General features: G+C 47.0%; 1 protein-coding gene across 1 annotated transcript in view; it reads right to left on the bottom strand.

The window, feature by feature from the left end:
• Positions 1–14,437, bottom strand: part of Elk (Eag-like K[+] channel) — a 245,415-nt gene that overhangs the window by 30,170 nt on the left and 200,808 nt on the right. Inside the window, exon 5 of the mRNA XM_070104434.1 lies at positions 11,763–12,006. Coding sequence (XP_069960535.1) covers positions 11,763–12,006 — 244 coding nt within the window. The remainder of the gene's footprint in view (positions 1–11,762; positions 12,007–14,437) is intronic.

Below are 14,437 nucleotides of genomic sequence, written 5' to 3'. Positions count from 1 at the left end.
TATGGTGACTACCACCCACAGGATGGGTATATGGTGACTACCGCCCACAGGATGGGTATATGGTGACTACCGCCCACAGGATGGGTATATGGTGACTACCGCCCACAGGATGGGTATATGGTGACTACCGCCCACAGGATGGGTATATGGTGACTACCACCCACAGGATGGGTATATGGTGACTACCGCCCACAGGATGGGTATATGGTGACTACCGCCCACAGGATGGGTATATGGTGACTACCGCCCACAGGATGGGTATATGGTGACTACCGCCCACAGGATGGGTATATGGTGACTACCGCCCACAGGATGGGTATATGGTGACTACCGCCCACAGGATGGGTATATGGTGACTACCGCCCACAGGATGGGTATATGGTGACTACCACCCACAGGATGGGTATATGGTGACTACCGCCCACAGGATGGGTATATGGTGACTACCGCCCACAGGATGGGTATATGGTGACTACCGCCCACAGGATGGGTATATGGTGACTACCGCCCACAGGATGGGTATATGGTGACTACCGCCCACAGGATGGGTATATGGTGACTACCGCCCACAGGATGGGTATATGGTGACTACCGCCCACAGGATGGGTATATGGTGACTACCGCCCACAGGATGGGTATATGGTGACTACCACCCACAGGATGGGTATATGGTGACTACCGCCCACAGGATGGGTATATGGTGACTACCGCCCACAGGATGGGTATATGGTGACTACCGCCCACAGGATGGGTATATGGTGACTACCGCCCACAGGATGGGTATATGGTGACTACCGCCCACAGGATGGGTATATGGTGACTACCGCCCACAGGATGGGTATATGGTGACTACCACCCACAGGATGGGTATATGGTGACTACCGCCCACAGGATGGGTATATGGTGACTACCGCCCACAGGATGGGTATATGGTGACTACCGCCCACAGGATGGGTATATGGTGACTACCGCCCACAGGATGGGTATATGGTGACTACCGCCCACAGGATGGGTATATGGTGACTACCGCCCACAGGATGGGTATATGGTGACTACCGCCCACAGGATGGGTATATGGTGACTACCACTCACAGGATGGGTATGAGGTGACTACCACTCACAGGATGGGTATATGGTGACTACCACTCACAGGATGGGTATGAGGTGACTACCACTCACAGGATGGGTATGAGGTGACTACCACTCACAGGATGGGTATGAGGTGACTACCACTCATAGGATGGGTATGGGATGACTACCACCCACAGGATGGGTATATGGTGACTACCACTCACAGGATGGGTATGAGGTGACTACCACTCACAGGATGGGTATGAGGTGACTACCACTCATAGGATGGGTATGGGGTGACTACCACCCACAGGATGGGTATATGGTGACTACCACCCACAGGATGGGTATGGGATGACTACCACTCACAGGATGGGTATGAGGTGACTACCACTCACAGGATGGGTATGAGGTGACTACCACTCACAGGATGGGTATGAGGTGACTACCACTCACAGGATGGGTATGAGGTGACTACCACTCACAGGATGGGTATGAGGTGACTACCACTCACAGGATGGGTATGAGGTGACTACCACTCACAGGATGGGTATGAGGTGACTACCACTCATAGGATGGGTATGGGATGACTACCACTCACAGGATGGGTATGAGGTGACTACCACTCACAGGATGGGTATGAGGTGACTACCACTCACAGGATGGGTATGAGGTGACTACCATCCACAGGATGGGTATGGGATGACTACCACTCACAGGATGGGTATGGGGTGACTACCACCCACAGGATGGGTATGGGGTGACTACCACCCACAGGATGGGTATGGGGTGACTACCACCCACAGGATGGGTATGGGGTGGCTACCACTCACAGGATGGGTATGGGATGACTACCACCCACAGGATGGGTATAGGGTGACTACCACTCACATGATGGGTATGGGGTGACTACCACCCACAGGATGGGTATGGGGTGACTACCACCCACAGGATGGGTATGGGGTGACTACCACCCACAGGATGGGTATGGGGTGGCTACCACCCACAGAATGGGTAAGTGGTGACTACCACCCACAGGATGGGTATGGGGTGACTACCACCCACAGGATGGGTATGGGGTGACTACCACCCACAGGATGGGTATGGGGTGACTACCACCCACAGGATGGGTATGGGGTGACTACCACCTACAGGATGGGTATGGGATGACTACCACCCACAGGATGGGTATAGGGTGACTACCACTCACATGATGGGTATGGGGTGACTACCACCCACAGGATGGGTATGGGGTGACTACCACCCACAGGATGGGTATGGGGTGACTACCACCCACAGGATGGGTATGGGGTGGCTACCACCCACAGAATGGGTAAGTGGTGACTACCACCCACAGGATGGGTATGGGGTGACTACCACCCACAGGATGGGTAAGTGGTGACTACCACCCACAGGATGGGTATGGGGTGACTACCACCCACAGGATGGGTATGGGGTGACTACCACCCACAGGATGGGTATGGGGTGACTACCACCTACAGGATGGGTATGAGGTGTATAATCAAGGTATTTAACTAACTAGATCTACCTCTGGGTAAAGAGTACACGGGTGTATATAGTGTATACATATATACTCCTATATATAGTGTATACATATACTCCTATATACAGTGTATATAGGAGTATATATAGTGTGGAGAGTCTTGGGTAGGTTGTATTTAAGATGGACATGCCCGGGACGGGCGAGTGAGATAAGATATTGCTTGGATTTTTAACTCTGGAGGGTTAGCCACCCATGATAACCCAAGAAAGTCAGTGTGTCATCGAGGACTGTCTAACTTATTTCCATTGTCCCCCAGGATGCTACCCACACCAGTCGGCTAACACCCAGGTACCTACTTGCTAGGTGAACAGGACAACAGGTGTAACTAAACACGTCCAATGTTTTCACCCTTAACGGGAATCGAACCCGGACCCTCAGCGTGTGAAGCGAGAGCGTTGCCTTTTAGCTCCATATTTCGACCCCCTTCCGAGACCCTCTTCTGCTGAAGAGCGTCCCAGAAAGACGTCAAAATATACAGATCAATCAGCCTTGTGTTGCTGTCTCAATGTGCGTTGTTAGATTATAATCACAAATTAGAATTAAGACATATAATGACAAGGAAACTGGTGATAATTATTATTATTATTATTATTATTATTATTATTATTATTATTATTATTATTATTATTATTATTATTATTATTATTATTATTACTGATTGGTTTATTGGATTTAAAGCTTATTAAGGTAGTTATTAAGGCTGCAAATAACATTTAGTTTAATAACTATAATACTGATTGATGTAAACTACCAGTGTATATACACTGAGATATACACCTATCAGTTTATATACACTGAGATATACACCTCTCAGTGTATATACACTGAGATATACACCTATCAGTTTATATACACTGAGATATACACCTCTCAGTGTATATACACTGAGATATACACCTCTCAGTGTATATACACTGAGATATACACCTATCAGTTTATATACACTGAGATATACACCTCTCAGTGTATATACACTGAGATATACACCTCTCAGTGTATATACACTGAGATATACACCTCTCAGTGTATATACACTGAGATATACACCTCTCAGTGTATATACACTGAGATATACACCTCTCAGTGTATATACACTGAGATATACATCTCTCAGTGTATATACACTGAGATATACACCTCTCAGTGTATATACACTGAGATATACACCTCTCAGTGTATATACACTGAGATATACACCTCTCAGTGTATATACACTGAGATATACACCTCTCAGTGTATATACACTGAGATATACACCTCTCAGTGTATATACACTGAGATATACACCTCTCAGTGTATATACACTGAGATATACATCTCTCAGTGTATATACACTGAGATATACACCTCTCAGTGTATATACACTGAGATATACACCTCTCAGTGTATATACACTGAGATATACACCTCTCAGTGTATATACACTGAGATATACACCTCTCAGTGTATATACACTGAGATATACACCTCTCAGTGTATATATACCAGCCTGTCTATCTATTTGTGTGTAGTAGTAGTAGTTACTAGTTGTGAAAAGCACCTGTGGATAGACACTTGATCTGTTTTGTGTGTGTGTGTGTGTGTGTGTGTGTGTGTGTGTGTGTGTGTGTGTGTGTGTGTGTGTGTACTCACCTAATTGTACTCACCTAATTGTGGTTGCAGGGGTCGAGACTCAGCTCCTGGCCCCACCTCTTCACTGATCGCTACTAGGTCCTCTCCCTCTCTGCTTCCCGAGCTTTGTCATACCTCTTCTTAAAACTATGTATGGTTCCTGCCTCCACTACTTCACTTGCTAGGCTATTCCACTTGCTGACAACTCTATGACTGAAGAAATACTTCCTAACGTCTCTGTGACTCGTCTGAGTCTTCAGCTTCCAGTTGTGACCCCTTGTATCTGTGTCCCCTCTCTGGAACATCCTATCTCTGTCCACCTTGTCTATTCCCCGCAGTATCTTGTATGTCGTTATCATGTCTCCCCTGACCCTTCTGTCCTCCAGTGTCGTCAGTCCAATTTCCCTCAACCTTTCCTCGTACGACATTCCCTTGAGCTCTGGGACTAGCCTTGTTGCAAATCTTTGTACTTTCTCTAACTTCTTGACGTGCTTGACCAGGTGTGGGTTCCAGACTGGTGCTGCATACTCCAGTATGGGCCTAACATACACAGTGTACAGTGTCTTGAACGATTCCTTATTAAGGTATCGGAACGCTATTCTCAGGTTTGCCAGGCGCCCGTATGTGTGTGCTCACCTAATTGTGCTCACCTAATTGTGGTTGCAGGGGTCGAGACTCAGCTCCTGGCCCCGCCTCTTCACTGATCGCTACTGGGTCCTCTCTCTCTCTGCTTCCTGAGCTTTGTCATACCTCTTCTTAAAACTATGTATGGTTCCTGCCTCCACTACTTCACTTGCTAGGCTATTCCACTTGCTGACAACTCTATGACTGAAGAAATACTTCCTAACGTCCCTGTGACTCGTCTGAGTCTTCAGCTTCCAGTTGTGACCCCTTGTCCCTGTGTCCCCTCTCTGGAACATCCTATCTCTGTCCACCTTGTCTATTCCCCGCAGTATCTTGTATGTCGTTATCATGTCTCCCCTGACCCTTCTGTCCTCCAGTGTCGTCAGTCCGATTTCCCTTAACCTATCTTCGTACGACATTCCCTTGAGCTCTGGGACTAGCCTTGTTGCAAACCTTTGTACTTTCTCTAACTTCTTGACGTGCTTGACCAGGTGTGGGTTCCAGACTGGTGCTGCATACTCCAGTATGGGCCTAACATACACAGTGTACAGTGTCTTGAACGATTCCTTTTTAAGGTATCGGAACGCTATTCTCAGGTTTGCCAGGCGCCGGTATGTTGCAGCGGTTATTTGGTTGATGTGTGCCTCCGGTGATGTGCTCGGTGTTATGGTCACCCCAAGGTCTTTCTCCCTGAGTGAGGTCTGTTGTCTTTGTCCACCTAGCCTATACTCTGTCTGCGGTCTTCTTTGCCCCTCCCCAATCTTCATGACTTTGCATTTGGCTGGATTGAATTCGAGAAGCCAGTTACTGGACCACATGTCCAGCCTCTCCAGGTCTCTTTGCAGTCCTGCCTCATCCTCGTCCGATTTAATTCTTCTCGTCAACTTCACGTCATCTGCGAACAGGGACACTTCAGAGTCTATTCCTTCCATCATGTCGTTCACATATATCAAAAATAGCACTGGTCCTAGAACTGACCCCTGTGGGACCCCGCTCGTAACAGGCGCCCACTGTGATACCTCTTCAAGTACCATGACTCGTTGCTGCCTCCCTGTCAGGTATTCCCTTATCCATTGCAGTACCCTCCCTTTTATGTGCGCATGATCCTCCAGCTTCTGCACTAATCTCTTGTGGGGAACTGTGTCAAAGGCCTTCCTGCAGTCTAGGAAAACGCAATCTACCCACCCCTCTCTCTCGTGTCTTCCTTCTGTTACCTTGTCATAAAACTCCAGGAGGTTTGTGATACAAGATTTGCCTTCCATGAACCCATGCTGGTTTTCATTTATAATCTTGTTCCTTTCCAGGTGTTCGACCACTCTCTTCCTGATAATCTTCTCCATGACTTTGCACACAATACATGTCAGAGACACAGGTCTGTAGTTTAGTGCCTCGTTTCTGTTTCCTTTCTTAAATATGGGGACTACATTAGCTGTCTTCCATTTCTCGGGTAGTTGCCCAGTTTCAAGGGATGTGTTGAAGATTGTGGTTAGAGGCACGCACAGCATCTCTGCTCCTTCTCTAAGGACCCATGGGGAGATGTTGTCCGGTCCCATCGCCTTTGAGGTGTCAAGGTCACTTATGAGCTTCTTCACCTCCTCCTCAGTTGTTCGTATGTCATCCAACACTTGTTGGTATATTTCCTCTTGATGTTCCCTTCTGTGCTGTCTTCCCACAGCCCTTCCTGTCTCTACTGTAAAAACTTCCTTAAATCTCCTGTTCAGCTCCTCACATACCTCCTGATCATTTCTTGTGAGTTCTCCACCTTCTGTCCTTAATCTGATCACCTGGTCTTTGACTGTTTTCTTCCTCCTGATGTGGCTATACAACAGTTTCGGGTCAGTCTTGATTCTCGATGCTATGTCATTTTCATACTGTCGCTGGGCCTCCCTCCTTACCTGTGCGTACTCATTCCTGGCTCTGCGACTGATCTCCCTATTTTCATGTGTTCTCTGCCTTCTGTACTTTTTCCATTCTCTATTGCACTTTGTTTTTGCCTCCTTACACCGTCGGGTAAACCAGGGGCTCGTTCTGGTCTTCCCGTTGTTACTGTTGCCCTTGGGAATAAACCTTTCCACTGCCTCCTTGCATTTTGTTGTTACATATTCCATCATTTCATTTACTGGCTTTCCTGCCAGTTCTCTGTCCCACTGGACCTCCTGCAGGAAGTTCTTCAACCCTATGTAGTCCCCTCTTTTATATTCAGGCTTTTCCCATTCAACTCCTGTTATTCTCTCCACTTGCAGCTCTACTATGTATTCAAAGCACAGAACCACGTGGTCACTAGCTCCTAGGGGACTCTCATACTTGATGTCCTCAATGTCTGAGCTGCCCAGGGTGAACACAAGGTCCAATCTTGCTGGTTCATCCTCCCCTCTCACTCTGGTAGTGTCCTTAACATGTTGGTGCATGAGGTTTTCCAGCACCACGTCCAACATCCTGGCTCTCCATGTTTCGGGACCCCCATGTGGCTACAGATTTTCCCAGTCAATCTCCCTGTGGTTGAAATCCCCCATAACCAGCAACTTTGCTCTGCTGGAGTGAGCTCTTCTTGCCACCTCAGCAAGTGTGTCCACCATTGCTCTGTTGCTCTCTTCATATTCCTCTCTTGGCCTCCTGCAGTTCTGTGGTGGATTATACATCACTGCAATGACCACTTTGTGTTCCCCAGACTGAAGTGTACCTGCTATGTAGTCTCTTTCTCCCGTCTCATATATTCCTTCCATTTTCTCGAATTTCCATCTGTTTTTTACGAGCAGAGCAACCCCACCTCCCCCCCTGCTCCTTCTATCTTTCCTCATGATCTGGTATCTTGGTGGGAAGATTGCATCTGTTATTGTCTCCATGAGTTTTGTTTCTGTAACTGCTATGATGTCTGGGGACTTCTCATTGATTCTTTCTTGCCATTCCTCATGTTTATTCGTTAATCCATCTGGATTTGTGTACCAAACCTTCAACTTCTGTTCTAATACTGTAACTGTGGTGCTGGGGGTGGAAACAGAGGGATCGGTGTGTGTGTGTGTGTGTGTGTGTGTGTGTGTGTGTGTGTGTGTGTGTGTGTGTGTGTGTGTGTGTGTGTGTGTGTGCGTGTCTGTGCGTGTCAACAACGTAATCTTGTCAGATTGAATTTACTGAATAATCTGAATAATCTTAATGACGTATGTAATTCCTCAATGAATGTTTAATTAGAGTGGCTTGTGGACGACTAATGAGGTCGTAAGTTATGCTGGAATTTTATTATCGGCTAATATACATGAGATATGCTGGCTGCTGGTATCGTTGGCTAGGGGTATTGTAAGTTGGGGGTTACGTTAGCTGGGGGTATTGTAAGTTGGGTGTTACGTTAGCTTTGGGTATTGTAAGTTGGGGGTTACATTATCTGGGCGTAAAGTTAGCTGAGGGTATCGTAAGCTGGGTTAACGTTAGCTGGGGTAACGTTAGCTGGGGTAACGTTAGCTGGGGGTATCGTAAACTGGAGAAACATTTGCTGGGGGTATTGTAAGCTAAGTTATTAGTGGGTCAGACTCTCTGTCTGTCTGTCTGTCTGTCTGTCTGTCTGTCTGTCTCTCTCTCTCTCTCTCTCTCTCTCTCTCTCTCACGAAATGATGGAATACGTAACAACATAATGCAAGGAGGCAGAGGAAAGGTTTGTTCCCAAGGGCAACAGAAATAATGGGAAGACCAGAACGAGTCATTGGTTTACCCGACGGTGTAGGGAGGCAAAAACCAAGTGCAATAGAGAATGGAAAAAGTACAGAAGGCGAAGAACACAGGAAAATATGGAGATTAGTCGAAGAGCCAGGAACGAATATGTACAGATAAGGAGGGAGGCCCAGAGACAGTATGAAAACAACATAGCATCGAAAGTCAAGTCTGACCCAAAACTGCTGTACAGCCACATTAGGAGGAAGACAACAGTCAAAGACCAGGTGATCAGGCTGAGGTAAGAAGGTGGGGAACTCACAAGAAATGATCACGAGGTATGTGAGGAGCTCAACATGAGATTTAAGGAGTTATTTACAGTAGAGACAGGAATGGCTCTGAGAAGACAGCACAGAGAATACCAACAGGGAGTACACCAACAGGTGCTGGATGCCATACAAACAACGGAGGAGGAGGTGCAGAAGCTGCTAAGTGACCCCGATACCTCAAAGGCGAGGGGTCCGGACAACATCTCCCCGTGGGTCCTTAGAGAAGGATCAGAGATGCTGTGCGTGCCCCTAACCACAATCTTCAATTCATCCCTTGAAACTGGGCAACTACCTGAGAAATGGAAGACAGCAAATGTAGTCCCCATTTGTAAGAAAGGAGACAGAAACGAGGCACTAAACTACAGACCAGTGTCTCTGATGTGTATAGTATACAAAGTCATGGAGAAGATTATCAGGAGGAGAGTGGTGGAGCACCTGGAACGACACATGATTATAAACAACAACCAGCACGGATTCATAGAAGGCAAATCCTGTGTCACAAACCTTCTGGAGTTTTATGACAAGGTAACAGAAGTAAGACACGAGAGAGAGGGGTGGGTTGATTGCATTTTTCTGGACTGCAGGAAGGCTTTTGACAGAGTTCCTCACAAGAGATTAGTGCAGAAGCTGGAGGATCAGGCTCGTATAACAGGAAGGGCACTGCAATGGATCAGAGAATACCTGACAGGGAGGCAACAACGAGTCATGGTACGTGATGAGGTATCACAGTGGGTGCCTGTAACGAGCGGGGTCCCACAGGGGTCAGTTCTAGGACCAGTGCTATTTTTGATATATGCGAATGACATGATGGAAGGAAGAGACTCTGAAGTGTCCCTATTCGCAGATGATGTGAAGCTGATGAGAAGAATTAAATCGGATGAGGATGAGGCAGGACTGCAAAGAGACCTGGACAGGCTGGACATGTGGTCCAGAAATTGGCTTCTCGAATTCAACCCTGCCAAATGGAAAGTCATGAAGATTGGGGAGGGGCAAAGAAGACCACAGACAGAGTATAGACTAGGTGGACAAAGACTACAGACCTCACTGAGGGAGAAAGACCTTGGGGTGACCATAACACCGAGCACGTCACCGGAGGCACACATTAACCAAATAACTGCTGCAGCATACGGACGCCTGGCAAACCTGAGAATAGCGTTCCGATACCTTAATAAGGAATCGTTCAAGACACTGTACACTGTGTATGTTAGGCCCATACTGGAGTATGCAGCACCAGTCTGGAACCCACACCTGGTCAAGCACGTCAAGAAGTTAGAGAAAGTACAAAGGTTTGCAACAAGGCTAGTCCCAGAGCTCAGGGGAATGTCGTACGAGGAAAGGTTGAGGGAAATTGGACTGACGACACTGGAGGACAGAAGGGTCAGGAGAGACATGATAACGACATACAAGATACTGCGGGGAATAGACAAGGTGGACAGAGATAAGATGTTCCAGAGAGGGGACACAGAAACAAGGGGTCACAACTGGAAGCTGAAGACTCAGACGAGTCACAGAGACGTTAGGACGTATTTCTTCAGTCATAGAGTTGTCAGCAAGTGGAATAGCCTAGCAAGTGAAGTAGTGGAGGCAGGAACCATACATAGTTTTAAGAAGAGGTATGACAAAGCTCGGGAAGCAGAGAGGGAGAGGACCCAGTAGCGATCAGTGAAGAGGCGGGGCCAGGAGCTGAGTCTCGACCCCTGCAACCACAATTAGGTGAGTACACACAGTTTACGTCAGTTAAAGTGTACATTTAGTCTCATATAAATTATCTCTGAAATTAATTAACCAAAACAATAGTAAGGAACTCCGGTTATTATCAGTCGTCTGATAACTGGAGCAGAGGGAAGTTATAGAACAAGAAGAGGAGGAGGAGTAGGAGGAGGAGGAGGAAGAGTAGGAGGAAGAGGAAGAAGAATAGGAGGAGGCAAGAGTAGTGTTTGTCAGGAAAGAGAAAAAGTCAATATATGGTGTCTTAGTGAAAATAATAAATATTTGATAAAGACACAGGTGTAACACCCGAGTATCTTTATTCTGAGGACGTTTCGCCCACCAGTGTCTTTATCGGTTCAATGAAGAGATACGGGAGATAGTGGTAGATGAGGTAATCAGTCCCCCAGGTGCTGGACATGTATCAACAATAATTCATCAACGTAACAATACCCAGACAAGTGCTGTACCTGTATATAATTCATCAATTCTGTCAGTATTGTGTACCACTAATGTGATAATAAAGTATCTGTATAACCGGGACTTTCTATATAGTGTGTCACTGATGTCAGCTATGGTCTGTATAAGTTATATCTTTTATTATTATTATTGTATTATTATTATTATTATTATTATTATTATTATTATTATTATTATTATTATTATTATTATTATTATTAGTAGTAGTAGTAGTAGTAGTAGTAGTAGTAGTCATAGTAGTAGTAGTAGTAGTAGTAGTAGTAGTAGTAGTAGTAGTAGTAGTAGTAGTAGTAGTAGTAGTGGTAGTAGTAGTAGTAGTAGTGGTAGTAGTAGTCGTAGTAGTAGTAGTAGTGGTAGTAGTAGTAGTAGTAGTAGTAGTAGTTGTTGTTGTTGTAGTAGTAGTAGTGGTAGTAGTAGTAGTAGTAGTAGTAGTAGTCGTAGTCGTAGTAGTAGTAGTAGTAGTAGTAGTAGTCGTAGTCGTAGTAGTAGTAGTAGTAGTGGTAGTAGTAGTAGTAATGGTAGTAGTAGTAGTCGTAGTAGTAGTAGTAGTAGTAGTAGTAATGGTAGTAGTAGTCGTAGTCGTAGTAGTAGTAGTAGTAGTGGTAGTAGTAGTAGTAGTAGTAGTCGTAGTAGTAGTAGTAGTAGTAGTAGTAGTAGTAGTAGTAGTAGTAGTAGTAGTAGTAGTAGTAGTAGTAGTAGTAGTAGTAGTAGTGTAGAATGTTTGGGACAGCACTCACCAACCAGAAAGAGTGCCTCAACCACAACGTCAGGAACAATGGTTGGTTTGTCCTGTTGGTTGGTGTTGACCAGGAAGGCAGCGTTGTAGGGCACAGTGACGGCCACGTAGAAGGTAGCCAGTAGGATGACCAGGTCCCAGCAGGTCTTTAGCATCCCATAGTGCGTTAAGATGAATCTTGACTTCTGGATGCTGGCGGTCTTGTATTCTGGAAGAGGCGCTGCCGAGTGAGGCTGGAGAGGATTCTGAAGAAGGTATTAAAAATCTGGGGTTAAAAATTTCCTGGAATGGAGATTTCAGGCTTGACCCTAGGCAAGGGAGTGTAGCTCTAGCTCCTGGGACCAAGGTCTCTGTAAAAGCACCAAAGACCCGAGAGAGGAGGGGCCATCAGTAACGTGAACAGGGTGGTATATCAGCTTTAAGATCACAAAGGGAGCACTCTCTACGTCCCCTTACCATTTAAAAGGGGGAAGGAGCTTTTGTACTACTATATGGACCTTGATCCAAGGAGTTGGAGCCATCCATCCTCTTCCTCAGATCAAACTTCATTCGCTCCCACTCTTAGAGCAGGGATTGTGTTTTTAAGCCAGAGTGGCTTACTGCCTTTGTGGTCAGTAGATCCTCTTCCCCAGGATGCCACCCACAACACTCAACTAACACCCAGGTACCTATTTACTGCTAGGTGAACAGTGGCAGCAGGTGTAACGTGACTTGCCCATACGTCTCACCCTGCCCAGGATGCCACCCACAACACTCAACTAACATCCAGGTACCTATTTACTGCTAGGTGAACAGTGACAGCAGGTGTAAGGTGACTTGCCCATACGTCTCACCCTGCCCAGGATGCCACCCACAACACTCAACTAACACCCAGGTACCTATTTACTGCTAGGTGAACAGTGACAGCAGGTGTAAGGTGACTTGCCCATACGTCTCACCCTGCCCAGGATGCCACTCACAACACACAACTAACACCCAGGTACCTATTTACTGCTAGGTGAACAGTGACAGCAGGTGTAAGGTGACTTGCCCATACGTCTCACCCTGCCCAGGATGCTACCCACAACACTCAACTAACACCCAGGTACCTATTTACTGCTAGGTGAACAGTGACAGCAGGTGTAAGGTGACTTGCCCATACGTCTCACCCTGCCCAGGATGCCACCCACAACACTCAACTAACACCCAGGTACCTATTTATTGCTAGGTGAACAGTGGCAGCAGGTGTAAGGTGACTTACCCATACGTCTCACCTTGCCCAGGATGCCACCCACAACACTCAACTAACACCCAGGTACCTATTTACTGCTAGGTGAACAGTGACAGCAGGTGTAAGGTGACTTGCCCATACGTCTCACCTTGCCCAGGATGCCACCCACAACACTGCTAACACCCAGGTACCTATTTACTGCTAGGTGAACAGTGACAGCAGGTGTAAGGTGACTTGCCCATACGTCTCACCTTGCCCAGGATGCTACCCACAACACTCAACTAACACCCAGGTACCTATTTACTGCTAGGTGAACAGTGACAGCAGGTGTAAGGTGACTTGCCCATACGTCTCACCTTGCCCAGGATGCCACCCACAACACTCAACTAACACCCAGGTACCTATTTACTGCTAGGTGAACAGTGACAGCAGGTGTAAGGTGACTTGCCCATACGTCTCACCTTGCCCAGGATGCTACCCACAACACTCAACTAACACCCAGGTACCTATTTACTGCTAGGTGAACAGTGACAGCAGGTGTAAGGTGACTTGCCCATACGTCTCACCCTGCCCAGGATGCCACCCACAACACTCAACTAACACCCAGGTACCTATTTATTGCTAGGTGAACAGTGGCAGCAGGTGTAAGGTGACTTACCCATACGTCTCACCTTGCCCAGGATGCCACCCACAACACTCAACTAACACCCAGGTACCTATTTACTGCTAGGTGAACAGTGACAGCAGGTGTAAGGTGACTTGCCCATACGTCTCACCCTGCCCAGGATGCCACCCACAACACTCAACTAACACCCAGGTACCTATTTATTGCTAGGTGAACAGTGGCAGCAGGTGTAAGGTGACTTACCCATACGTCTCACCTTGCCCAGGATGCCACCCACAACACTCAACTAACACCCAGGTACCTATTTACTGCTAGGTGAACAGTGACAGCAGGTGTAAGGTGACTTGCCCATACGTCTCACCTTGCCCAGGATGCCACCCACAACACTCAACTAACACCCAGGTACCTATTTACTGCTAGGTGAACAGTGACAGCAGGTGTAAGGTGACTTGCCCATACGTCTCACCTTGCCCAGGATGCTACCCACAACACTCAACTAACACCCAGGTACCTATTTACTGCTAGGTGAACAGTGACAGCAGGTGTAAGGTGACTTGCCCATACGTCTCACCTTGCCCAGGATGCCACCCACAACACTCAACTAACACCCAGGTACCTATTTACTGCTAGGTGAACAGTGACAGCAGGTGTAAGGTGACTTGCCCATACGTCTCACCTTGCCCAGGATGCTACCCACAACACTCAACTAACACCCAGGTACCTATTTACTGCTAGGTGAACAGTGACAGCAGGTGTAAGGTGACTTGCCCATACGTCTCACCTTGCCCAGGATGCCACCCACAACACTCAACTAACACCCAGTACCTATTTACTGCTAGGT

Source organism: Cherax quadricarinatus, chromosome 92, assembly GCF_038502225.1.
Source record: "Cherax quadricarinatus isolate ZL_2023a chromosome 92, ASM3850222v1, whole genome shotgun sequence".
NCBI lineage: Eukaryota > Metazoa > Arthropoda > Malacostraca > Decapoda > Parastacidae > Cherax > Cherax quadricarinatus.
This window is presented reverse-complemented; position numbering and strand designations above follow the sequence as displayed.